Genomic DNA, 26,391 nt, shown 5'->3' with positions numbered 1-26,391 from the left:
GTGGCTTGCCCCAGGTCACACAGCTAGGACCTGTTGGAAGCCAGATTTGAACTCAGGTCCTCTTGACTCCAGACCTGGCTCTCTATCCTGTGCCACCCAGCTGCCCCCACCTACCCCCTTCCATATTTTCTTGTTTTCTCTGGATATGCCTTATGTCTACCTATATGTGTAGTTTCCTCCATTAAAACACAAGCTTCCTGAGGACAAGGGACTGTATTTTTGCTTGTTTGTGCCCCCAGCAATGAATGCTAATTATTAGATCAGGGATTTCTCTTCAGCTCCTGGTTAAATCCAATCCATCCAAATTTTTTTCAACTTGACCACTGGATTTTCCAAGCTTCCTCTAGACTCAACATTGGAGATCTGCCGTAGACCTTGCGGGGTGAACCCAAATGCCTCAATTCCACTCAGGGAATGGGTGAGTGGGGCTCATCGCCCCTCATGGGTGGAGCTAAGGCCTCCTATGGTTCTACTCGGCCCGTCACCACTGGACTGCTTGGGATGTCAGGGTGTCTACTCACGTCCTCGAGAACCTCAGCTAAAACTGAGGCAGGCCGGGCCACATGGTTTCAGTTCCTTAAAGAAAGGCACCCCTCTTTTTCTCATGGGGGCTGGGCACATAAAGGAAGGCAGTTTCTTTGTAAGGCTGGCTATCTGGATCAGAATCAGATGGGTCTGTTTCTTTCCTGCACCTCCATCCCCAAATGAACAGCCTGGCTCCATTCCTCGGCTCTTCCAAAGTGTTTATTATTGTATTTACATCTATTGCAAACAGTGAATGGGAGGCTGGGACCAGCATTGTCCCTGCTCCCCTGCCATGGGATTCCTGGGGCTTAAGGGAACCTTCTCCCCCAGTCTGACAGCCAATGGCCCTCTGGAGTGAGGGTCCAGAAGCTGGCGCCCCAGCTCAAGGCACAAAATGCTAGAGTGAGATGGGAGGGGAGGGGTTACCCTTCTATCCCCTTTGGGACTGGGGGTGGGATGGGAGGCTCAAGAGAGCACAGGATCCACTGGCTATCTGGCAAGCCAAGCCTGTCTCCACTCTCCCGGTACCTCATTTCCTTTCTTCCCTCCTATTGGTCCCATATCAGATAGGGCAGGGAGAGAAGCCCCTGGGACAAAACTTCTGTCCCCAGAAGTGACCGTGGCACCCTGAGCCTGCCCCAGATAGGACTCTGTAGGCTGACACCCCAGGAGGGGTCAGTGATCAGCACCAGCATTACTAGCCCTCTGTGTGAGGGAAGACACTGCCACCTTCCACTCGTGCCTCTGCCTTTCCTCCTTCGGTACACACGCTGGCAGGGTCCTCTCACGGTGAGGAAATAAGGCGAGAAGTCACAGTCGTGGCCTGCTACAGCCATCACCGCCCTCTCCTTCTGGATCCAAGGGCATTCTCTCTCTGCCCCACCACGCTCTTTAGGGGGTTAGTAAGGACAGGGAGTTGCTTAAACAGCCAGTCTCATCCAGGTAGATCACAGCTAAGGAGCAGCCTCTGTTACCTCCAACCACCACCTCCATGGGGGAGGTCGGTCCAGGAAGGTGACATCCCCAGCTGACCAACCCAAGGCACAAGCCAAGGCCTCCCTAGGGCTCACGTCTCCTCTATTCTCAGAGGGCATAAGTCCAGGATATGACCATCCACATGCCAAGAAGCCCAGGGGAGCCTCAGGAGGTTTAGCAGGGATGCATTAAGGATATCCCAAAGTCTTGGACCTTTAGGACCTGGGCTTCCGCTCCTTGGTGTCAGGCACAGATGGTATGGGGCCTTTTGTCCAACTGGGATGTGCCCTGGAAACCCAAACACCATGCCTGCTGGGTGACTGTTAAAACATGGATAGGGCAAGTCACCAAAATGGGAGAAAGAAATCTAGGCCTACATTTGCCCAATCCTGAGCTCATCTCTCAGCCTGGGTCTGCCACATCCCTGGTCTATGCCAGGAGTCGGATGGCCCCATTGTCTGAACCCAATAAAAGGTGACGCTTAGTGGGTAACACGGCCAAGCTAGTGAGTGTCCCCCGGAAGTTCTCAGAGCTGAGCTTGGTGGTGGCCTGGGACGGTGGCTCCATCATGGAGCAGACCCCAATCTTGTTGGCCACAGTGCCTGTCACCACCTCGCTGCCGTAGAGGTCGAAGGTGTGAATGGGGTCTGATGGGGACTTGTAGTGATGGGTGGGCTTCTGGTCCAGCTCCTTCCAGATGGTCAGTGAGTGGTCAGAGGACGAGCTGATCAAGATGCTCCCTTCTACAGCCTGCCCCAGGAGGAGAGGGAGGCCGCAGCAATTAGCCAACAACTCTGAGTGTTTCCCTTCCTCCCACAAGCTGGGTCTGGGCCCATCAATGATGTCCAAAAAATTGCTTCTCACAGTCCCTTTTACAGGGCAGGCTGGCCCTTAAGATGGGTTGGTTATCACCAACACCACCCTTTCCTGGCAGCCCCTAGAACAAGCCAAAGCCTTCAGGAAGCCAGAGATCACTGAACTGTGGGGATCAGAGACTCCTGCTACTGGCTCTTGGGATAACTGTCCCTCTTCCCAACTCACAAGCCCAACCATAAAGACAGAGAAAGTTTCTCTACAATCCCCAACGACCCCAGTAGCTAGCTTCCTCCTCCACCTTTCATCTTCCTCAGCAGCTCTCAGGGGCTTGACATGAAGATGGAGCTAAGGGTCCTTCTTCATGGGAATGAACACTGCCACTCACCCCCCATGATCACTAAAGGAGAGTCAAGGGGGAGGAGAAGAGGGCCTGGACTCTGCTCAGCCGTGCGGGGGCAGTAAACAGGCCTCCCCTGAGCTTTATTTAACCTCAACTAGGTCAAGGACAGAGAGACTGACCCCTGCCCCTTGGGGCCAGGCAAATATAGACAAGGGTTACTCATTAGAACAGGGCCCCAGGGGGGCAGAAGTGACACCTCTACTCTCACTTCCCCTAGCATAGCCCCTGTCACATGAAGGTGCCCATTATCAAGTCCCAAAGCCATCTGGGATGCTGAGGCTGGAGGTACAACTGCAAAATGTAAGGCAGGACACTGGTTCAAACTTCAGTCAACTTTTAGGGTCCCACACTCCAAGAAGGGGGCTGGGTAGGGGTGCAGAGTCAGAAGGATAAAAAAAGAAAACAGCTAAGGTCTGCTCTATCCATCTCCTGGCCAAGCAGCCAGAGCTATGGGCTAAGACGTCCAGGTGGGGCCCGAGCTCACCTTGATCTGCAAGATGTCACCCTCGTGAGCTGGCCACCCTCGAAGGATGAGCCCAGTCCTGGTGTCCAGGAGCACCATGAAGCCTGAGGAGAAGCCAGCTACGACACTTCGGCCACTGGGGCTAACGGCCAAGGACCGGACAAGGCCAGCGTTCAAGCCACCCCCCAGACGGAATTCATGCTATAGGGCCAGAGACAAGGGCTGAGGGATGGCCAACCCACTTCCTGGCCTTCCCACAATCCTCTCTGCTCCCACAGAATTCTCTGGGCCCAGGGCTTCCCTTATAACCTGTACCCCAAAGGTTTCTCACCCACTTAACAAGGGGAGAAGCCCCTGAGCAGAAGGTCCAATAAGAAGAGCCCTTCCTTTGGCCCAGTGTTTCGTTAGGTACCTCTGCTAGTGTCCTTGGGGGTACCCCCCAACTAAGTCACAAAATAAAGACTGTTTCTCCTTTCTTTCCCAGGCCTGGCCTCGTATATAAGGGGTACTTCTTGCTGACCTGCAGTCCAGGTTTTCGACAATCCACAAAACGTAGGGTGGAATCTGCACTGGCCAGGGTGATGCTGGTATGGGGGGCAGACATGACAGCAACAGCTGTCAAGGGTACCCGACTATCCCAGGCCTCCACTGTCCGCACAGTCTTTCCTGTGAGGGTGCAAGCATGGGGTTGGGGGTATAGGAAGGAATGGACATAGCTCCCTCCTTCTGATATTACCAGGGAAGCTCTTGCCACCCAACCCAAGGGTCCAAGAGAGATCTGCATTATACCTTTCTGCAGCTCCCCATGAGCAAGCACCTAGGACCCGCTGAACATACCTCCCAAGGCCAAGATCCTGCCCAACAGTTTCTAGATTTGCCCCTAAAATGGACAGGATGCTTCCTGGGTCTCTTATTCCTACAGGCCTGGTCCTGACTCTGCCCTTACTTCTACCTTCTCTCTGATCCATAGTCACCTCATCCCCCATGCTTCCCCATGCCCAAACCCAATCCCACTCTCAAAACTCACTCCACCAAATACTGACACCCATATGCCAACACCTAGCCGCAGACTTCTCACTCCTGAGCCCAAGGCTACCCCACTTCCCTTTTCCAAACTAACCTCACCTGCAGAGCAATTATGAGGGGGCAGATCAGGATGAAAGTCAAATGTTTTCCCCTCTCTTCCTCAGCAAAGGCTCTAGCCTAACCCTTGGGCCTAAGCCGGCCTCAGGCAGCACAGGGGAGGCCTCACCTGTGAATGGGTCCCAGACATGGACGGTGCCATCGCAGCTTACTACCTGCTGGGACGCCTCCAACTGGCTGACGTAGAAGATGCTCTTGCGATGCTGGCTGTAGATGAGGCGTGGTGCTGTCTCACTGGTGCCATCACCACAGTTGTAGAGTGGCCAAAGCCGGACTGTCCTGTCTTTGCTGCCACTTAAGAAGAAGTCCTCATTGCCCAGGGGGGCCACACACTTCACAGCCCCCGAGTGGCCCAGAAAGCTCTGCAGCCTGATTTGATGGAAGTGGAAGTGGGCGTCATGTTGGCTGACGCCAATCTCATACTGCCAGTAGGCCAACCAGTTTCCGCTCAATCCATGGGCACATCGAGGCAGATCCCGCTTCAGGGAATTCTCCTCCCCACCCATCTCACAGAGGCCCCCGACACTGCCACAGACCCCTGAGCTGGGGCCAAGGGGACTGGGACTCTCAGGCTGTGTGTCTACAGGGATCTGGATCCGGTTCCCAACCAGGACACTCCCAAAAGTGCCCGAGTTGCCATCATCATGGTTTACTCCCCTGCCTTGAGGGTCCTGCTCTGGGGAGGCACTGGGCATGGGTGCCAAGTTCATAGGGTCCTGGCCCACTGGGCTGGCACTCTCCAAATACTGCCCTGCCAGCTGCCCCACTAGCCCATGGTTGGGGACGATCTTCTGGATGACATCACCTAGACATGGGTGGGAAGAGCTACTCAGACCCAGAGAAGGGCCACTCCTGTCACAAATCCCAAAGCCCCAACAAGCGAGTGATCCACAGGCAATACTGGCAGCACTCCAGGCTGTGGAATTCTCCTCCCCAGAGCCAGGAAAGGGTATGAACTAAGACTGGGTACCCCTGACTGGAAACAAACAGAACCCCTTGGGACTGTTAATGGGCCTTACCCCAAGGGACAGGAATCCTGGGATTCTGGGGCTAGAGGCAATCTTAAAGACAACCTAATCCAACCAGTGACTGAGAGAGAAAACAAACACCCAAGAGTGGGAGGGACTTGCCCAAGGTCATGTCTTTGTCCAATGCTCTTTCTCCTCTACAGGACAAGACCATCTAGGCCCACCTGTTGTCTTAAAGCTAGGCAGCCTAAAATGAGGAAGGGAAACTTGGAGGCTTCCTCTCCAGAGGCCCCGGGGAAGCATCTCGAGCATCACCTCCAAGAAAGCAGAAGTTACAAGAAGACAGAGCCAGAAGCAAGGAAGAGACAGAGAGAAAGTAAATATGAGGATAAAGGGAGGGCCCAGGAGGGCTGAGGGAAGGAGGCAAGGAGCCCCAGGAGCCTCTGAGGAGAGGAGGAAAGGTAGAGGACAGAGAACCAGAGCCTGCCCACTCATACCCAGCAGGCAGGAGAAGGGCACATAGGTCATGTAGGCCATCTCTAGAGTGAACACCTTCTGCAGCTCGTCCATCAAAGCCGGGTCAACAGCCCGCTGCTGCCCATCTGAAAAGGGTACCTCGAGCACATGGCCCTCATTTGGGCTTGGAGTATCTGGCCTCAGGGCCTAAAGGAAGAAAACAAGCCCAAGTTTATGCCTCTTTACTAGGCTGGCAGGGACAGTCCCATCTCCCCTGTCCTCATATACCCACCTGGCACTGTAGCTCATGCACCAAGGAGAACACCTGGAAGAAGGTGGCCACTGTCTCACTCAAGTGTTGCTGGACCATCTCCTGCCCAATGCGCAGGCAGATCAGGGCAATCAGGCTGATGGTCTTCACACATAGAACAGTTCGGGCCTGGGCACCCCCGGGGAACCTGAAGGCAACACATTTAAACTGGCCTCCCCATCTCTCCCTCACTTCCCAGGCTGCCCCTCCCCGACTCCTGCTGGTTGCCTATGTGTTAAAGAGGGAGAGAGAACCGTAAATCCAGTCTAGGGGTTCGGGCACCCCTTGGAGGGGTCAGAATAGATTTCATGAGGGGAAAGCAAGTGGCATTTTTATTTTCACTAACCTTTGGTTTCCTTTGCAATTTATGCATTTGAAAACATTCTGAGGAGGGGTCCAAGGGCTTCACCAAGAGCTCAAGACACAAAAATGTTAAGAATCCCTAATGTAATCATTGTCCCCATTGATGAGTAAACTGAGCCCCAAGGAGGGGAAGGAATTTCCTGAAGGTCGGAGAGCCAAGACTAGAATGAGACCCCTCCAGATCCCAGACCCAAGCTTCTTCTAGGGCATCACTGAATGATCTTATTTCCCTCTGTGTCCAGCTCCTGCCTTCTCTGACCCCTACCTCCCCACGCCTCCCAGAGGTGGGAGTGGGCCTACCCTGTGACAAGGGAGGTCAGGGAACTGAGCACAGGCAGAAGGACCTCGTGGCTGATCCGGGGCAGGATGTCCATGAGTGTGGTATCAGAGAGGTACACAATGATCTTTTGGGTGAGGGTTACAGCTGCCAGCAGCCCTGCCTCCTTCCGGCTGTTCAGTCGGCTGGGCCCTCCCCCACCTCCAGGAGCCACCTTGGGCCAAGGAAGGGAAGAGAAACTCAGTTACCCTAGACTCTGTCCAGATTTGCTCCCCAATGCTTCAAACCCCTGCCCACTCACAGGCCATGAGAATGGGACTCCATTTCATTTTCCCTCTCTCCCTCCCACCGGGGAGAGCTTCAGCTCCCTGCCCCAATTCAATGAAACCTCAGGGAGGTGCAGAGGAGCTATGGCCCAGATCACTGACCAGGTAGCTGATGTAGGGCAGATACTGGTAGGTAAGGACAGGCTCCCCATAAAGGCAGGCTATGTGCATGAGGCAGCCCAGCACCGGGACTGACGCTACATCTCCCAACACTGGCCGCTTCTGATAGATGTTGCCTGAGCTGAGGGGGCTGGTGTCGCTGCTGCTGCCCATGAACTGCTGTCTCGTGGCCCCTGTGGAGTGGTAAAGGGACCACAGCTGCTTGCGGAAGTTGTGGAGGAAACTAACTAGCAAGGAACCCCAATCCTCAGACCAAGTCATAGAGTTATGGTCCTGAAAGGACCTTGGAGAATGTGGGAGCCATGTGGCACCTATTCCTGCCCCCTGCCCCCAGAAACACCACAAGGATCCTCCCCTCCCCTCCAGGATTCCCTAAAGGAGAGGGAAGGAGCCCTGGAGAAGAGTTCTGTGAGGAGAGCCAGAAACCCCAAATAGGGGGAGCATTGGGAAGGGAAGGAAAGAAAGGCCTCACTGGGGGACTGGGGAAAGGCAGGTGCAAGGGGAGCTGCTGGGATGCAAAGAGAGTTCATCTCCTCTCCTCCCCTCTTAACATTCCACCTTTTCTACAGGCATTACCAACATAGCAGGACGTCAACAAGCGGAGAAGATTCCGGGCCACATATCGGGATGTGACAGTGGGGCCAAGCTTGGCAGAGAGCCATCGGACCGTCTTGCAGGCAGTATCTGTAGTGGGGAGCCAGGCCTGGGGTTGTCAGATAACAACCTTTGGGCCCAGGTGAACACTCCAATCCAAGGTCCCCACCCAGGCTCCACTCTGCCCCAAAGGCTCTAAGGCCTACTTCCCTCTGAAGCCCCAGCTCTGTCTCCTTAGGTCTCAGCTTTCTGTACAAGGGCTGTGCCATCTGGGGATAGGCTGGAGAGAGGGGAAGGTTTTTCATGTGGTCCCTCAGGTGAGGCTGGAAATTCTGGGGACTTTTCTGGTACTCTAGTACCAGGCATCTGGCCCAGGAAATACTGCTCTAGTTCCCAGAAATGGCCCAGACAACTTACCCAGGAGAATTTTTTGTTCTTTGACCTCAGATTGATCACTGAGGTCTTCCTCTTCCTCTCCATTTCCACTATCATTGGGCAGAACTGTATCCGTGGAGACACCTGGGTCTGAAAGGGTGAGCTCAGATACTGCTGGGGTACTGTCCTGTTCATCTTCTTCTTCCTCCTCCTCCTCCTCTCCAACATCCCCACCTTGTCCAACAATTTCCTCATCTTCCTCCTCCTCCTCTTCCTCTGAACCCTCACTCTGCTTCAGATCCTGGCTGCTCTTGTCACGGGTGAGTCCTATTTCATCCCCAGGGCGATCTTCACCCAAGGAAGCATCGCTGGTGCTACTTTTGTCACTCAGCCGCCCCAGGCTTAGAGCCTCAGGCTCTTGAGGCTGGGGAGACCCTGACACATACAGTCCTGCCTGGAAGTCCTCGCTTTCAGGTAAGTCAGTCTGGTCATGGAAGCTGACACCCGAAGTATAGTCCAGGAGTTCCAGTCCCGATGAACCAGGGTCACCTTCCATTTGGATGGCCTCACCAAAAGCACAGGGACCTTGGCCCTCATCGCCCTCCCCGATCTCCTCATCCTCTGTTGTCCCTCCCAGACACTTGGTCTTCTCCTGAGAAGTCTCCACACCAGCCAGAACCTGAAGGACATGGGGTAGCAAGTGGGAAAGGAAGGGCTGCAGCCCAAGGCGAACCATCAGTTGGGCCACAAAGCAGTCTGTATACAGATAGAAACGGCCATGCAGGTGGCAAGGGTTTTCATAGGCCCCAATTAGGGGCTTCAATAAGTACTTGTTGGCATTCTTGGGGCCCAGGGCCCTGGCAATGGGCTCAAACAGGTACCAAGCTGTGTACACTGCTGTATGATCCTCTGACATCAATGACAGTACAAAAGGAAGAAGGATCTCCAGGCCTTCAGGAGTGATCTCCTGCAGGATTCCATCTAACTGCTGCCACAGCTGAAACACCAGCTCTCGCCCCTGAACTTCATCCTCCACTTTTCTTGTCTGATACAGGAGAATAAACTTATAAAGTGATGGGAAATAAGAGGGAAAGGTTACAACTGAGCTATAAGGGCTGAGGAGCTGAGTGGGACTAGGTGGGGGCAAGCCCCAGGAGATTGGCCTATACAAAAAGAGTGGACCTGCCCCCTGCCTCTTGGTCAATGGAGATCCCATGGGCTCACTCAGCTGCAGCAGGGTCTCTAAAACAGGCTGCAAGGGTATGGGGATCTCCTTGGGGTAGCGGGAACAGAACCCACGGACTGTCAGGAAACGTTCCCATAATGGTGCATGAGGTCGCAGCATCCGGACTCTGGCTGCAAACACAATCTCAGCCACAAGGACCCCCAGGGCTTGCATGTCCCTCTGGAAGAGATCTGTGAGCTTCAGGGCAGGCTTGGCTGGGCACTGTTCTGGTGCTTCCATTTTACCACAAAGGCCTCTTGCCATAAAGTTGCCGAACTTCTCCAACTCTTCCAGGGCTTGCAGGGGATTGAAGCCCTCAGGAAGGACTATTTTCCCCTCATCTCCATCCCCAGAATCTACCCCACCAGCTTTGTTTCTTCGGCCCAGCCGTGTTGTTGAGGTTGATGAGAAAGGATGGCCTGAGGCCTGCAAGGAAGAGGGGCAAGGCTGGTCAGCAGCTTTGCCAGCCAAAGAGATGGAGTCTAAAGCTTCTGTTGCTTGTTCCAAGTCATCATCACCCCCAAGGGGTCTGTCCCCACCCCAAGGAGCCTCGCAAGGTGTAGCCTCCAAGACCAAGCCATTGGTTCCATCAGCCAACTGGCATGGGATATCTTCACGACCTGAAGTCTCTCGGACTCTCTGGATGAGAGGCCTGGGGATGACTGGTGGCTCAGGGGTGAGGGCTGGGGGTCCTACCAGGCGCTGGGGATGAGGTTGGTCAAAGAGCTGCACCACACCATAACTGGTCAGATGGGTGTGGTTGTCCACGAGATGCAAGCACACATTCTTCTCCTTCACTGCCTCCTTGCCTTGCAGCTTGTAGCCAAAAGTGAGGTCAATCCAGTGATGAAGGTCTTGGGACACTTCTCGGCTTTCCAGCAATGCCCGATGGGCCACCACAAAATCCTCCCCTGAGCTACACCAGGCTGGTACATCCAGGTCAGGCATATCAGGGTGGATGGAGCGGAAGATAGTGGGATCAGTATAGAATTCAGGGATGCATTCATCAGGAGTCCAGCTCTGCATGCGTTCCATACTGGCCGGATATTCATGGGGTTCCCACTGGGCTCTTACATGGCCACAGAGCACTGCCCTAGGTGTGCGCCGTGCTGTGTACACATAATAGGTGATGTCAGACAGCACATCTGAGATGTGGTGGGGCACATGGGGTGGTTCTCCACCACTTCCACCACCACTTGCCACAAATGCCTGCCGTGTCATCTCATACGTGAAATCCAGCTGCTTGTCCCCCTTGTTGAGGCGGAACTTGGACTTCCGAAGATCCCGGAAGCGCCCATTCTCAGTGGTAAAATCAACCACCCAGGGCAGCACAGGATGGTAATTGGGGTCTCCCCATCTGCGCCCTGCCAACCAGTTCAATTGCATGAGGTAGTGAAAGTTACTGACTCGACCATGGACCCAGTCTAGCACCAGGCTCCTCAGTTCTTCCTGGCAAATAGGATACATGAGCTCTTCTCCCTTCCTGGGTTCAAGGGCACTCTGGGGCTCAGTCTCAGGAATGGTTCTCGTAGGCTTTGTTTCCTCTTCCTCATGGGCTTCATAAGCACTCAAGTCCAGTTGGAGCTGGCTACATAGCTTCTCATCTATAGCAACATGGCACAAGGAGAGGGCCCCACAAGCCAGACCTTGTCGGTGACAGGCATCCATAGCCTGTAGCACATGGAAAAGGATGAAGAGCACTTTGGCATGGCTGTTACTGAGCTTGGCTGGACTGAAAGTGACCACATCATGAAGACAGTATTGCACATGGGGGTATATGACATATAGCATTTCTGGTGATTCTATGAGGGCCTCAGCCCGCAAGAGGTTGGGGCAGACTATCCCAGCCCTAGGAGCTGAGGGAGCCTCTCTTGCAGGAGACAGACACTGGGCACCCTTGCCCACTTGAAGAAATGGGCAGCCAAAAACCTTCTGTAAGGCCTGCCTTACAGCATCAAGGGCAGAACCTTCAAGTGGAACATTGCTATGACTGTATGGTCGTCCATGGGCATGGTAGGCACCATGCCAAAGGTTGCGATAGTTTTGGGCAGCAGTATCCCGCATAAATCTGGTGAAGGTCTCAGGGAGCCCAGAGTGCTCTTCAGAGGGTGGGCTAGAACCTAGAACCAGTGGATAGGCCAGTTTCTGCTTTCGCAGCCCATGGACTTCCACACGAGTCCAACCAGCTGGCAGCTTCTGCACTGAGCGCTGAAGGAGAGTCCTGGTTTCGGCTTCACCCAACCCTTCAGGTCGGGGACAGGGCCCAGGAGGCAGCTTCCTCTCTCGAAGGTTTGCCAGCCACCTCACGGGCACCAGGGCTACCACATGGGTACCCCCAGGAGCCAATGCTAGCTGTCGGGAGTCAATGCTCAGGTCTCTCTCCACACTTTGAAGCAGCCCCTCCATGTCAGTAGAAGAGGGTGCAAAGATTCTAGAGAAGTAAAGAAAAACCAATCCTCAGCCTGGACAGAAAAACTCTACCTTCTTTTATCATTCTTGCCTGTTCCCCCTTGCCTTCACCCATCCCTTCCTCCTCCTCCTTTCCTCTGAACTGCCACTCCCTCCTTTTCCCGTCCCTTCTTCCTGCCTCTCACTCCCTTCTGCCCTCCTTCCCTCTCTACTCTTCCCCTTTTTATTTCTCTCCGTCCTTTATTCCTGCCCCCTTCCACCTTTCCCCCTTTCTTGCTGCTCTTTCCGTTTCTCCTTTTTCCTTATCCTCTCGCTCCACCCTCCCTCCCTTTTACCCCCTTCTTTATTCTTGCTCCCCTCTCCCTCCTCTCCATCCACCCTTCCCCGTCTCTTACCTCGTTCCTCCTCCCGTCTTTCTGCTCCTCTCTCTCCACCCTCCTCCCTTCTTCCTGCCCCTCTTTCTTCCCCTTTCTACTGTTGCTCCTCCCTTTCCCTTCTTCTCTTCCTCTTCCTCCTCCTCCTCCTCCCCCTCCCCAAAGCTGACTCTGCCCAGGGTAAAGACGGAGCCGAGGCCGCTCTCACCGGAGCTCCGGGACCACTCAGCTACTCAGCTTGGGGCGGCAGAACCCTTTAGGCGCGGGTACCAGCCATGACGGGTCAGCTGACGTGGGTCACGTGAGCGCCCCGGCCTGGGAAACAAGCGCACGTGGCCCGGCTCCGAGCGGGGCGGGGCGAGGCCGGGTCGAAGGCGGGACCAGGCGCCTCGAGGGCGGAGTGGGCGGAGAAAGGGGCGGGACCGGACGCCTCGAGAGCGGAGAGGGCGGGGCGCTCGCCCAGCTAGCCCTCCTTCCCGCGCCCGCTACCTTGAGGGTGGGACCTCCAGAACGCCCCGCCCCCTAGGCTTTCGCTTCCCGCCCGACTGTGAGCCCATCCCCCTCAAGCGCTCAGTCCCATTTCAGTTCTCTTCTCTCTGGCTCCCGGGCCCGTGGACCCTGGCGGTCTTCTGACCTTGCGGTCACCGGATTTCTTTGGGCCCCTTAGACCTCCACCCCAGTTCCAAACCCATGCACGTGCCGGAGGAACCCGTGGCGACCGAGGGTCTCCAGGCCTCGGGAGTCCTGCGGGGAGGGTCAGGAAGCCCTCTTCTCCTCCTTGGGGTGTTGCCCAGATCCTCTGACCACTCTAACCGATGATCCTGGGGAACAGGCGCCCTGGGCATCGAGGCCTGCCTCAGTTCCTCCACTTGTGACATGAGCATGCTCCGGCAGAGACCGGAGGGAAGAGGGAGAGCTGCACCGGTCAGTGTAGAAATGACCTTGCCAGGAAATGCCAGGACATTGCATGGTCAGCTAGAAGGGCCCTGCGTTCAAAGGTCTGAACCGCAGGAGGCAGCCTTGGTCATCTGATCAAGGGCATATGCCCAAGCTGCCACACTTCTGCGTTCGACGAAGGAACGTCTCCAAAGGAGGTGCCCACGGGGAGGGAGGGCTCTTGACTTGGGCCAGTGTCACATCTGATTTCAACTTCCTTTCCTAGTTCCTAGAAGAGAAGTCAGCCCCCCCTGGCCAAAGTGATAGTCAGTAAGGGGCAGGAAGTCGCACTATTCAAAAACATTGCCTCTCCTCTGCTGGCGCTTTAACTGGGAGCCTTCTTAGCCGGTCCTACCACGATCATGTTCACAATTTATGAAACTTTGAACAAGCCCTTCAGGTTTTGCTCCCTCCACTGGCCTAGATTGGGTAGCTGGCTTCCCACTTTATCCAAATCTTAGGGTGTAGTGCCCTCTAGTGGAGATATCTTGTACTGCAAGGGTGGCCCGAGACTATCCGCATACCCCCCCCCCCCCCTTACCCCCCACCCCCATTCAGGCCCCATTCTCCAACCTTGAAATACCTGGAAATATCTTGAGGAAGCTCCTTGCTGCTTCCAAAGGACCCCAAATCTCGGAGCCTCGCCCCTGAAAAATCCTCTAGTCCTATTCCCTTAAAAGACATTCTCCCCCACCCCGCCCTACCCCTGAGCCAAAAAAAAAAACAACAAAAAAAAACTCAAAAAAACACCCCAGATTAGGAAAGTTGAGAATAGCTGTCACACTCCCTGCCCGCAGGCCCCATGTAGGTCACGTGTTGACCTGCCCGAGACTAAAGCAGCAGCCCCAGCAATGGCCCCATAATGGGTGGGATTAGTTCTTATTGGCTGGAGAAGAGGGGAGGAGGGAGATCGTAAAAAAGAGGTGCCTGCCCAGTTTGGAGAGGAATGGGGGAGAAGCACTCCTGTATTGGGGTTCAGTGATACCCTGGGTTCCAAGATGAGAGAGACTGGAGAGGAGACTTTTGGTGAAAAACAGCTCGTCCTTTATCTCTCCCACTTCCCAGTACCTGGACCTCCAATCAGTATGAGGTCCCAGGAATTTACACTACATTTGTCCTAGAATGACCCCGACTCTCTGCCAAGGGCTGGGTGGAGCCAATCTTCCAAGGACAGGGTATTTACCTGGGCCTCCTTATAGAGCCTTCCAGCAAAAGCTCTTGGAAATGAAGTTGGGGTGGGGAAGGAACCTGGAATCTACAACTAATAATAAAGTATATTAATACCTACAGCCATTGGAAGAATAGACATTAGCCCATATCTTTGATAGAGTACTAGGCTGGGGCAGGAGCATTTACAGTGGTAGAAACCAAAGTGGGGCATTTTCCTGAAGACTGGAAGCTCTTGAAGGTAAGACCAAAGTCAAAATGGGCTACAATCCCAAGGAAGGACCCATAGACCAGCCATCCCCTGCAGAGCCTCACCAGGGTTAGGGGATACAACCTAGGGTCCTAGGGTTCCTTTTCTAGTCCAGGGTATTCTCCCCCAAAGCCACTTTTCTCCCCTTTTGGCATAGGTTCCTCCTAGGCTCCTCTTGCTCCATACCAACTCCCCCTCCCACATCACCTCTCTTCTTGGCCCCAGCTTCTCCTTCCCCTCCCTGGGGTGGGCGGGTCTCTACTGACAGCACTGACAGGAAATGCCTCTCATTCCATCCTCCAGCTCTGGGGCTCCTAGGGATGGACCGAGAGACCTCCCCCTTCCCGGCGGAGGAGAGAGATGCAGCCCTCGGTCCGGCAATCCAGGGGAGGAAAGGAAAAGGGGTGGGTGATTCTGGGTCCAGCTCTTCTCCACCTCCCTTTCCCAAGGGGCTGTCACGTGTGCCGGAGGGGGGAGGTTGGGATGCTGGAGGTGGGGGAGGGATGTGGAAACAGCTGATTCGTCCGGAGGTCACTCACTTTCCAGCAATCAGCTGTTACTGGGGCTAAAAGCAGGAAGTTTAAGGAAGTCCTTAAAGGGACAAGCTTCTTCTGCCCAGCCTAACAGGCATAGAATCTCAGAGCTGAAAAGAGACCTGAGAGCTGGTCCAACCCCCTCGTTTGACAGATTAGGAAACCGTATCTTCCCTCTGTCTTCCTCTCAAGCCCAGCCTTAACTGAAGGAAACGTGAAGGCTCTTCTTTCCCTGGAACTGGAAGAACCTACCCGACAGTGCAAAGAAACCTGGGCCAGGAGAAAGGATAGCCAGAGTTTAAGCTGAGGGACCCTGTGCAAGTTATCACTCAAGCCTCAGTTTCCTAATGTGTAAAATGAGGGGGTAAAACCAAAGGCCTCTCATGTCTCTTTCAACTCTATATGTTCCACCGATGTCTCTATGCCTCAGTTTCCTCATCTGTAAAAGAAGGTAGAACCCTTAAATCCTTTCCAGCCCTAAGTCATTAGCCTTTTACCCCTGGCTGCACAATCAGTTCTTCCCTCTCCCCCTCCTCCAGGTATGTCCCTTTAAATAACCTGTAAAGTCATCGACTCCGAGTCCCTTTTGCCAAGTCATTGGGTTCAGCTAAGTTTGCCCATCCCTTCCCACTCTGGACTCTGATTGGTCCCTGGAGAAGAAACTGTTTCCTTATTGGTCTCCACCTTTGCAACAGCCCCTAACCTGAGTTAAGAGCAAGTGGTTTTTTGTTTTTTTTCTTTTCCTTTTTGAAGCTAGGGAGGGGTGAGGAGGTGGGGGAAATCAGCCCCCCTTCAACTCCACTAGTTCCCAGGTTTGTAGCAGGAAGCCGCCCCCACCCATCTGAGGGCTGAGCTGAAGCATCTCCTTAGGGGCCATCCAGGGGGAAGGTTTGGAGTTCAGTTGTTGCAGGGCCTGGGGCAGAGCCGGGAAGAGATTCGAAACCAAAACCGCGGAAGGATTGAGCCCTCCTCTCTGTGCCCACCCCTCACACCTCCCGGCGGCGACAGCCAGCAGGAGAGGATCCTGGCCACATCCTTGCCCTTCGCTGGCCCCACCCCATGAAATTAATGAGCCGGCTGTGCAGGCTCCCCCTGGGAATAACTGATGAACACGTTTAGAGGGGAACCTCCCTCCGAAGTTTGGGTTCGTCACGAGGCCTGACCATGCCCACCCCGGGGCTCCACACGATCTCGGCTCTGGCTGCCTTGGGGCACGAGTTCTTCTCCCTCCATGTGTCTGGGCCTCTAGTTTTTAGCTATAGCTACCTCTTCCTTAGAGGAGCTCTGGCCCCAACTCCTCCTTCCCCCTCCTCCACACACGGAGACGACCGGATAGGAATCCCCGCCTGCTTCGCCACCTTAGCCCACTCTTGTGGGGCCCGTCTAAGGGAAGTAGGCTTTTCCCCCTGGGGGAGGGGCGCTGGCCCTTTAAGGACTTTCCTAAGCTGAGATCCGGGCTGAGTTTAAAAATGCCAACTCACAGAGCGCCTGGGATGCTGGGAACTGTAGTGCCAGCGGGAGAACTACGCGGGCCGGCATGCACTGCGCCCAGCATCACTTTTTTTTCTCTTCATCTCTAAGTAGCTGATTGGCTTTGCGAGACGCCAATCAAAACAAGAAGCTTGAGATGAAGGCTAGGTGAGGGTCTTTGCACTTATTGGCCATTTCGTGAGTTGGGAGGCTTGGTTCTAAGCCGCTTTGCTCGGAAGGAAGGGGGTGACCTCGGTGTCAATCAGAGCTGAAACGGCCAGGGAGGCGGGGATAAGGGCGGGACTGGGATGCCCTGGGCGTGGCCACGCTCACCCTCGGTGAGCGGTGATTGGCTAGGGGCTCTGCAACCGGGTGTCGTGCGTCACGACGCCGCCAGCTGATCGGAGGCTGGAGCCGGTGTGTGCTGGGCGCTGGGGAGAGACGGTGGCGCCGGCCGAGGGGAGCGGACGCGTGGGACCGGCTCCCTCCCAGTCCAGCTTTCCCTCCCCCCCAGCCAGCGCTCGGGCTCCCGCGCCCCCGCCCGAGACCAGGTGGGTGTGAGCCGTGGGGGCCGCGCCGGGAGCGGGGTCCGGGTGGGCTGTGGGGTCCGACGGCCACACCCTGCACTCCGGCCAAAGAGAGGGCGGCGAGGTGGGTGGGTGCCCGCCCCGGCAGAGGGGCGTCAACCCAAGTCCAATACGGGGGACGCTGGCCAGGAGGACTTCGCCGGGGGAGGGTGGGTTTGGGAGAAGATTCAGGTCCATCGGACGGTGCTAGGGGGCCGGGGCGGCCCTGCCGCTGGCCAAGCGCAGACCAGGGTCCTGGGTCTAGGACCGGGGAAGCCGGCGTGGCGTCCGGCCCGGGGTAAGTTCACAGACCAGACCGGGCGGAATGGGGCGGGCGGGTCGTCTCGCTCTGCCTCCCTCCTTTCCTAGCGCAGGCTCGGCCGAGGTCCCGAGTCCGTCCCCTGTCCGGGGAGGGGTCGCTTGACGGGACGGCCCCTCCTCTGGGGGGGTGGAGTAAGGGGAACCTTCTGTAAAGGAGGGGGGTAGTTAGGGGCGGCGGCGCGGGGTCTTATGCAACTCCCAGGCTAAGGTTTCATTTGGGGGTGGGGGGGCCTAGAAACTCTCTCTCCCCTCCCCCTTCGCCCCTTCCCTGGCCCGGCGGGCTAGAGCCTTGGGAAGGTCACCTCTGCACCTCCCCCCTGCCCCGCCCGTGTGAGCGGCCCCCAACCCAGGCCCGGCCCTGACCGCCCGGGAAGCCGGCTGGCTGGGTGGGGCGGTCTGAGTTAGTCATCACTGGGCTCCCTTCCCCGCCTCCTCTCCTCTTTTCTCCTCCCTCCACTCCCCCTACTATTGGCCTCTCCTGGTGGCCTCCCTGCTATCTTCCCCCACCCTTAAGTCCCAGTCCCTGACTCCAGCTGCCACCATGGCTTGTCCTCAGAGCTGTCAGGGTGCCAAGGGGGTGATAGAGTAACTGGTCAGAGGGTTAGTGCCCTGGTCCTGCCTTTCTGCCAAGGGCACCTGCCTGGCTCAGGACTGGCAGGAGCAGAGCCTTGTGGGCTGAAAGGCTGGGGGAGGGGGCGACTGAGAGCTTGGTACAGAGGGCACATTCTTAAGGCTCTTTTTCTGGAGAGTGGAAGTGCCGGATTTACCCTGGGCCCTTGGCTACATGCCCTTCTTTCTGCCCAGGGGAGCAGAATTTTGCTGGGCACTTTGGGTTGGGAGCAAGAGCCCCACAGCCTGGGAGGGACTGATCCCCTTGGCCTGAGGCAGGCAAGGGCCCGGGGCCCCCCCCAACTCCTGGGTCCCAGCCACACCCCCAGCCCCCTCCCTGGGCCATGCTGCAGGGCCGTGGCTTTTCCTGCTGATTCATGCGTTGGAGCCTCGGGGGCGGGGCCTGGGACTTGGAACAAAGTTCAGACACGGAGGGGCCGGCAGACAGCCTGGAATTCATACCAGATGTACCCGGAATGCGCAAGCGGAATGCCTGGCATCCAAGAGGCCTGGGGAACCTGCCCAGCCACCCGCCCCCTGCTGCTCTCTGCTCAGGCCCCTAGCCTGAGTCACCCTCTCTTTCAGATCCCTACTCTTCCCCTGCTGTCTTCTTCCCAAAGCCTTGCACTCTGCTCCCCCAATCCCCAACACTTTCCCCTTCCTCTAGGCCCCTGCCACCCTCCTTCCAGACCCAGCTGAACTTCCCAGGAAGAGCTCCCTGGGCTGACCACTGGGTCCAAAGAGCCTGTCTCACCCAGTAGCTGGGCAGCTGCCAGGCACTGGCCCCCAGGGCCCCAATCAAGAGTGTAGAAGAGGTCCTGGCCCGGCTGCGCCCCTCTTCTGGGACTCCCTGGGTGTGGTTCCAGGGCCAGCTTGTTGGAGGTGCTGCTGAGCTCAATTCTGCCTGTTGGTTTGTTTGGTTCTTTTTTCCCCTGTAGTGTAAAGGCCTCCCATGGGCTGGGGCTATGATGTGGTGGGGAAAGGCCTCGAAACGGTGTGATGGTAGCAACTGGACCGTGGCCCTGCCTGGCAATTAGTGCCCCAGGATGGCTCTGACCAGCTTCTTCCCTCTTCTCCCCCCTCCTCCCTCCACTCCCCAGGATCCTGTGCCCCCACACACTCCTGGCCGAGCCACAGCAGTTCTTCAGTGGCGAGCTTTATGTCTTGTCCCAGCTAAAGCTGCCAGTTGAAGAACTGCTGAGCTCTGCTCCTGTCTTCGAGGACGAGGAAGAGGCGCCGCCCTGCCATCTAGAAGGTGAAAGGCCCCAGGGGGTGGGGGGGAGGGGAGCAGAGTCACCCTGGGGTGGGAGGGTGGCTTCCTCCAGCATAACCCCAGAAACTGGGCAGTGGGAGGGAGGGGGCCCAAGGGCCCAGGGCTATGGAAGGGACGCTTTGCTATCTTCCCCCCTGCAAGGCCTTCATATGACCAGAACCACGAAGGGAGGGACATCTCTGACTTTTCTACCCTTCCACCCCACCCCCCTTGCTGTAGAAGACTCTTATTTCCTATTTACTCCCCTTCCTGAACAGTCTGTTCCAGTAAAACTCGCCCGCTACCTGTTCTGTGCACATAACCTGCCATCTCCTGCCTTTGTACAGGTGGCCCCTGAAGCCTGGAATTGTCTCCCTCCTCGCCTGCCTCCTAGAATCCCTAGCTTCTGGCAGAGCCCCTCAGGTGCCCCCTCCTGCTGCCTCCTCAGGTCAGGAAGCTAGAGGCTAGCGTATTGGGCTAGCCCCCCTAGGACATCCCTGCTCCTCTGTAGAAAGAAGGGCTCAGCCTTGCTTAGCTCCAAGGCTTCCTTCCCTCTGCTTCTCAGTTTGCCATCAGTGGGGTTCCCCACAGTTAGCAGCTCTTTCTGCCTTACTTATTACTCCTTGCTTCTCTGCCCCACCCCCTGGAGAGTGTAAACTCATTGAGGGTAGGGACTGTTTGTTGGCTTTCCATCCTTGTATCCCTCTCACAGGAGATGGTTAATAAACACTTGCTGGTTGACCTTTGTGTTTCTGGCGGTTTTCCTTGTCCCGGTCAGTCCTGCTGACCTCCGTGTGAACACAGAGCAGGTTTATTTATAAAGGGAAGAGAGATCCAGCTTTCCTTCAGAGCCTACATTCAGGGTTGCTCTGGGCTTCTAGTCCTGGCTGATCTCTCATCCCTGCTAGGATTAGTTCCCTGTTCAACTTCATGAAGGGGATGGGAAGGGAGGGAGGGGAGGGACCCAGGACTCCAAGAAAACTGAGGCTGGGATGAATAAAATGAAATGGGAAAGTATCAGGCAAGAAAGCATTCTTCGTAAATTTAGAGGACTGTTTCTGGTCATGTGTGCACTCTGAACCCTTATCTCTCCCATAATCTTAATCCCTAGAACCTTTCCAGGGGCAGGTGGGGAGTGGAGGGGGAGGGAAGATGCTTAAGGTATTCTGGACTGCTGCCGCTATCACTGTAAGGGCTGCTGGGAGGAGGGTACTGTGGGAGAACTCATTGTTCTTCTTTGACCAATTAACCTATCCCCAAACCAGGAAAAAGACTACATTTCTCAGCAGGGACCTGGAGTGGCCGCTGTGGCCTACTGCTACTCTCCTTGCTCCCCACATAGTGTGGGATTCCCAGAATGAAGAAAAGTAGGCCTTAAATGTCAAGAGCTCCCTTCACCAGTATGCTGGGGCGCTAGGACTCTCCCAACATCAGAGAGACTAAGATGAAGAAGGAACCACCATGGGCAGAAGGCAGGCTGGGCCTACTGGCCACAGACCCAACCCAGTCTATCCCTGGCCTGATTTTAGTCTTTACTCAATTTTTTGGTGGCCCAGATTTCAAATTGTGATGGTGGAAGGTCAGGTGCAAAAGCTAAAGGAATCTACTTCACAGTGGTTCCAGGAAGGTCAAGAGTGGAGTGGGAGGCTGGGATGAATTTCCTCCAGCTCCAAGGCCCCAGAGGGTTAATGACAGGGAGATTTACTTGCCCTAGTCCCTTTCCTGAATGGTGGGGATCCTGAGATTTTGAGGGGTCTGGGTGAATGGGTCAGAGTGAGAAGGAAGGGAGGCCTACTCTAAAAGCTGGGTCTGGTCAACTAGCCTTATTCTGTTCACTTGTGGGACTTTGCTTCTCAGTCCCATCAGAGAAAACTTTCATGGCCTTGCCCGTCCCAAGGAGATACCCTTTTCCCAGTCGTCCTCATTTGCTAGTTCATATCAACCTTGCCACACAGATACCCAAGGAGGGAGGGATGTGGTGGGGTACCCCAGGGAGTGGGTGACTCCTGCCTGGGGATGAAGCCATCCAGCCCTAGAAACTGGTCCTAGATGTAGATATGGAAGTCGCCTGCCAGATGGCAGGCTGTGAGCAGATGGGGAGTAGGGGCAGGGGGCTGCCTATAAACAGGGCAAACTTGGGTATGGAAGGAGCAGAAGCAGCCATCCTTGAACCCCACAAGGGGCAGGGCTTGTCTCTGTGGGCTGGGGAAAATCATTCTGTGGGGTTTCCCCCCCAAGCATGTTTTATCTATGTGCAAGCAAGCACTCAAGGCCTTGTATGAGGAAAGAACTCATGAAGTCAGCCGGGCAAAAGGTGTTTGTGGAAAGAGGCCAGACCTTGGTGAAGGCCAGGGAGAGCGTGTAGGAGTCGGCATTTTTTCTTGGTACCAGCTCATGAAACAAACCACCACTGACTCCCAGAGTCCCTGCTCTGCCTCCACCAAAGGGCTTGGAGCAAAAGCAACTTAGCCGGACCCTGAAGACCCCTGCTGCCCCTTCCCATTCCTGCTGGTTTGTGGGGAATGGAGGCTCTGTCTCCTCTAGCAGAGGGGACTCCGTTCTATGATTTTAAGTGCCCTGAATCTGTGAAGACTAGATTTGTCCCCTTTGCAACCCCCACACACTTCTTTAGAGGGCCGAGAATGCTTCCATCCCTTTTCGCCTCTGGCTTTAGCAGCTTGGTCAGCCTCTGGAAGGATGAGGTGTGATGGGGAATTCTGCCTTCTCCTGTGACCTGGAGTAACATCTGTGCAGGCTTTTGTTCTGCGTGGGGCTCTCTGTGCACTCAGAACCAGGGCAGCCAAGCCATCATCATCATTATCTTTGCAGTATGGCATTTATAGAGAGCTTTAGTGTTTGCAAAGCACTTGACATATTTTACTTAATTCTCACATTGATCCTGAGGAGTAGGTGTTGTTAACCCCTTGTACAGATGAAGAAACTGAGGCACAGGTTAAATGGTACATACCAGTAAAGTGTCTGAGGCTGGATTTGAACTCAGGCCTTCACTCCATCCCCCTACACCAAACTTTATAGTGCCAAAATAAGGGGTGAGAGGAGGGTGTGAGGTCTCTTAGAAGTTGATCCTGGGGAGCAGCTAGGTTATTCTGTGGATGGAGACAGGAGGTCCTGGATTCAAATTTGTCCTCGAATGCTTTCTAGGGGCCTGAACCTGGCCAAGTCTCTTAACCCCCATCGCCTCGCCCTTAGGGCTCTTCTACCTTGGAACCGTGCACAGTTTTGATTCGAAGACGGAAGGGAAGGGTTTTAGAAAAAAACAAAAAGTCGGCCCTGGTCCTTCCTCCCCAACTCCCTCTCCGTCTGAAGAAGGGGTCTTGACCCGAGGGAGGGGGCGAGCCTCAGGTGTCTTGGGTGCAGGGTGCACCCCGCCTCTGCCTTGGAGGCCTGGCAGGGAAAACTAAACTAGGGAAAGGTTGAAGCTAGGAGTGGGGGTGGCAGCGAAGGGAACCGAGTGAAAGGTGCAGAGGCGGGGCCCCCTTGGCCCGTGGAGGGCCTGGGGGCCACGGAGGCCCTTTCAGCTGGCAGCCCCGCCCGAGGCGAGCCGTTCCAAACTCCGAGTGAAGGCGCCAGGAGGCTCGGAGCCCCCAGAAAGCGAGAGGGTGCACGTGGGAACCCCCTGCTGGGACCATGCGAGGGCGGGGCCCGGCCGGTTGCCGTGGTTACGGAGGCGGGCACCCGGCGGGCGCGCCAATGGGGACGTAGATCAGCGCGTGGGGGCGTGGCCAAGGCTCCAGACGCTTTACCCAAGGTTCGAGGTTTGGCAGCCGGACCGGGAAAGCTCCGAAGCCGAACCCGAACCGGAGCGATGGCGCTGGCTGAACTGGCAGCGGCGGGAGCGTCGTTCGCAGCGTTTCGAGGGCTGCATCGGGGCCTCGAGTTGCTCCCCAGCCCGCGCCTCGCCGCTCCCCAGGACCGCTGGACTTGGAGAAATATCTGCGCTTCCTTCGTGCACAGCCTGCTGTCTGGGGCCGGGGCACTGCTCTGGTGCGCAGGGTGCGGGAGACTGGAGCGGGGTCCCGGGGAGAGCCGAGGGGGCGACGGGGGCTCAGGCACTGACCTTCTGCTCCCCGACCCCCCAGGATGGCCCACTACTCACATCTGGTGGCGGATTTCACCCACAGCTGCCCCCCCAGGACGGTCGCTCTGGTCTCACTGTCCATCGGTGAGTAGGGGGGCGCGTGGTGCCACGGGGCGGCCCTTCGTGCCTCCTCCCCGCCCACCCACCCCACTCCCACACACATACCCCTTCCCCCCTGCAGGTTATTTCCTGGCAGACGGGGTGGATCTTCTGTGGAATCAGACATTTGGCCAGTCCTGGCAGATGCTTTGTCACCACGCCATGGTGAGCCCGGGAGTGGGGTAGGGTTGGCCTGGAAAGAGAATGGAGGCAGCCTGAGCCCAGGCTGCCTCCCCTCCCATTTCTGTCTCTCCACACACACATAGGCCTCTGACCCCGGGCCCCTTGCTTCCATCAGGGCTTCTCTCCCCGCTAGTGTATGTATCCTGAGACCCTTCTGGGTCAGAGCTCTGGCTCAGCTTGTAGCCATGCTGCCATTTGGAAAGTGTTGCCCCATGTGGGGACCCCTAAGCCCCAGCTCTGGGTGATGGGGATCTTATTGCCCACTGAGGCAGCTCCAGAACTGTTTCTAGGATCCTAACAGAACAAAATTCCTACACCTGGATCCAACAGAATCAAAAGTTTAAAGTCTCTCTCTTTTTTTGAGTTTCTAGCATGGAATGGGAAGGGGAACCTGGGATTGCAAAAGGTCTTAGAATCAAGAAGTGAAGGCCTCCCATCTGGTTTGTGTCCTCCACCTTCTTACTAAGTCTTTGACACTGGAGGCCTCCTGATGCCACCTAGCTTTTCTCACACTCTGCGGCTGTCCTGGGGCCCCTCAAAACCAGAAGCTTGGCTCCACCTGTAGCCACAACCTGTTTTAAAACCCTTACTTCCCATCTGTGTATTGGTTCCAAGGCAGAAGAATGGTAAGAGCTAGGAAATGGGGGTTAAGTGACTTGTCCAGGGTCACACAGCTGGGAAATGTCGAGGGCAGATTTCCAGGCCTGGCTCTCCATCCACTGAGCCACCTAGCGGTCCGTCTCCACAATGGGATTTGGAAGGTATTTGGGGATGAGGGTGCAAATACAGCTACAGGCTAAGAAAGAATGACAGTGAATGGACAGGAGAGGGTCAGGAACATGTGGAGGACTTAGTTTAAGACCTTCCTCGTTCCAACAAAGATCATTTCATGTCCCTTGGTCACCCGGGTTAGGTGTGGGTGTATGGTGGAGGGGACCAAGTGCCTGAAGTCTCTTGGGAAGCCTGGCTCAGGGTAGAGAGCCCCACACCTAACCCCTGTCCTCTGACCCCTAGTCGGTGAGCTGCCTGGCCATGGCTGTACTGCCTGGCCATTGTGTGAGTGTCTCAGTGGTGCCTCTGCTTTTGGAGGTCAACTCGGCCTGCCTGCATTTCCGAACACTGCTTCTGCTCTCCGGCCAAACCTCTACCGTGGTCTTCGGTCTGGCCAGCTGGGCCACTCTGGCTACCCTGCTGGTATTCCGCCTCCTGCCTCTGGGATGGATGAGCCTGCTGTTGTTATGGCAGCATCACCACTTCCCCCTCGCCCTCAGTGCCCTCTGGGGAGTCGGGCTCTTCACCATCACCATCATGAGCATCAAGCTGGGCATCGACCTGGTGGTGAGCGATGGCCTGTGGGTCCAGACCCAGCTCTTCATCTCCAGAAAGAAGAAGGCCAAAAGCGACTGGGGACATGGGAGTGGGGATGCCACCAGGCTTCCCTACAGAGAGGATGCCTCCCCCAAGCGGCAGGATTAAGTTGGGCTCACGGTCTCCTGGATGCTCTGGGCCCATGAGGTTGGGGTCAGGAAGGAGGGTGGTCTCTCCTCATTGTCCGGGCGCTAGAACACACCGGTCCTGTTCTCGCTCTCTTGGTCCTGGAGGAGGAAGAGGAGGAGGACTGGGGCGTCACCCATATTCCTGGTGCTGAGGTTAATGGCTGAAGTGGGAACATTCATGTTTACTATTTTTTATGAGACAGTTATTCTCCGCAATAGTGTAACGAGGAAAACGCAGCAGATGGAGGCAGAAAGGATTAAGCCAGTTGAAAGTGCCAGAGTAAACAGGGCCTCTTGCCTTTCAGCAGCAGTCCAGGTAGAGGCATAGAAAGGGCCTGGTAAGAGGAACCATAGCCATGACAGAAACATGGCCATGGATGCCGATCCCTTGGCAGCTGTCTGTAACCAATGGGAATAGTGGTCAGGGTGATCTAGAAGCCAGTGAATGTTGGGCAAGAATTATATTTCCGGGTTGTTGGTTTGTTGTTGTTTTCAGTTGCACTGAAAATTGTATACCCCTAACCCTAATTGCTTCTCCCATCATCCTCCATCCCTGTCTCTCCTTAAAGAAAATATAGAAATTCCCAAGTCTGGAATCAGAGTCTTTTTCTTGCAACTTGGACTGGGAAAGAGGATAGAGCCACTGGGTACCAGGGGCCACGCAGACCCAGGCTCTGCTTATAAAGGGTAAGCTCCCAAGGAGGGAAGCAGGGGAGGAGAGGAGCCCTTGGAGCCATAGAGGGGTAAGGAACATTTTTTTTTCCTCTGAGCATCTGTAATAGCCTGTCCCTTGTCATATATGTTCAGTGACCTCATGTTTACGAGGCCATTTTCCTCCAAGGAAAATTTCCTGGCTTATGGGAAACTTTGGCAGATTCCAGTCACTCCTCTGCTACAATCAAAAGGGACAGCCCTCCTCGTGGACAGAAAAGAGGGGACTGAAAGCTAGACAAAGAGGGAGCGAGATACCGGAGGGAGGACAAAGGGAGTGAAAGAGCCGGACACACATAGACGGATGGGAAAGAAGTGAGAAAGAGATACTAAATAAGGGGGACAAACAGAAAGGGGGAAAGAGAAGGAGAGAAACTGTGATTGCCTGAGACAAAAAAGAGCCTGAAGCAGGAACAGAGATAGAGGCAGGCCCAGATACTGAGAGGGACCAAAATGGGGAAAGAGGCATAGACAAAGAGGGCTAGAGACAGACAAAGAGAGGGAGACAGAAACAAGCAATGCCAAAGAGGGAGGCAGAAATGGAGACGGAGAGACAAAGACAGCGACTGAGAGAGGCAGA

The 26,391-nt window shown here is 55.6% G+C and overlaps 2 protein-coding genes across 3 annotated transcripts; one reads left to right on the top strand and one right to left on the bottom strand.

The window, feature by feature from the left end:
* Positions 1–726: 726 nt before the first annotated feature.
* On the bottom strand, positions 727–11,874 carry WDR81 (WD repeat domain 81). Of its 2 annotated transcripts, XM_044672953.1 has the most exons (11): positions 8,346–11,874; positions 8,154–8,309; positions 7,719–7,826; positions 7,125–7,315; positions 6,720–6,910; positions 6,039–6,204; positions 5,788–5,953; positions 4,432–5,127; positions 3,700–3,845; positions 3,201–3,380; positions 727–2,250 (listed from the first exon to the last, which is right to left on the bottom strand). In XM_044672953.1, the coding sequence occupies exons 1-11, from the start codon at positions 11,740–11,742 to the stop codon at positions 1,930–1,932; spliced, it is 5,718 nt and encodes a 1,905-aa protein (XP_044528888.1). In that variant the 5' UTR covers positions 11,743–11,874; the 3' UTR covers positions 727–1,929. The 2 variants fall into 2 exon arrangements, with proteins under 2 accessions (XP_044528888.1, XP_044528886.1); XM_044672951.1 differs by having other exon boundaries at positions 8,154–11,874.
* Positions 11,875–23,049: 11,175 nt separating this feature from the next.
* On the top strand, positions 23,050–25,688 carry TLCD2 (TLC domain containing 2). The gene is made up of 4 exons (XM_044676330.1): positions 23,050–23,228; positions 23,324–23,406; positions 23,504–23,586; positions 24,619–25,688. The coding sequence occupies exons 1-4, from the start codon at positions 23,050–23,052 to the stop codon at positions 25,078–25,080; spliced, it is 807 nt and encodes a 268-aa protein (XP_044532265.1). The 3' UTR covers positions 25,081–25,688.
* Positions 25,689–26,391: the final 703 nt, after the last annotated feature.

The sequence above is a fragment of the Gracilinanus agilis genome, chromosome 4 (assembly GCF_016433145.1).
Source record: "Gracilinanus agilis isolate LMUSP501 chromosome 4, AgileGrace, whole genome shotgun sequence".
Classification (NCBI taxonomy): Eukaryota; Metazoa; Chordata; class Mammalia; order Didelphimorphia; family Didelphidae; genus Gracilinanus; species Gracilinanus agilis.
This window is presented reverse-complemented; position numbering and strand designations above follow the sequence as displayed.

Coding starts and splice junctions, on each gene's coding strand:
- WDR81 (XM_044672951.1), bottom strand. CDS start 11,742: ATGGAGGGGCTGCTTCAAAGTGTGGAGAGAGACCTGAGCATTGACTCC. Junction 5,954..6,038: donor TGCATGAGCTACAGTGCCAG/GTGGGTATATGA, acceptor TTCTTCCTTTAG/GCCCTGAGGCCAGATACTCC. Junction 3,846..4,431: donor TGTCTGGGACCCATTCACAG/GTGAGGCCTCCC, acceptor GCACCCTCACAG/GAAAGACTGTGCGGACAGTG.
- TLCD2 (XM_044676330.1), top strand. CDS start 23,050: ATGGCGCTGGCTGAACTGGCAGCGGCGGGAGCGTCGTTCGCAGCGTTT. Junction 23,407..23,503: donor TCTGGTCTCACTGTCCATCG/GTGAGTAGGGGG, acceptor TCCCCCCTGCAG/GTTATTTCCTGGCAGACGGG. Junction 23,587..24,618: donor TGCTTTGTCACCACGCCATG/GTGAGCCCGGGA, acceptor TCTGACCCCTAG/TCGGTGAGCTGCCTGGCCAT.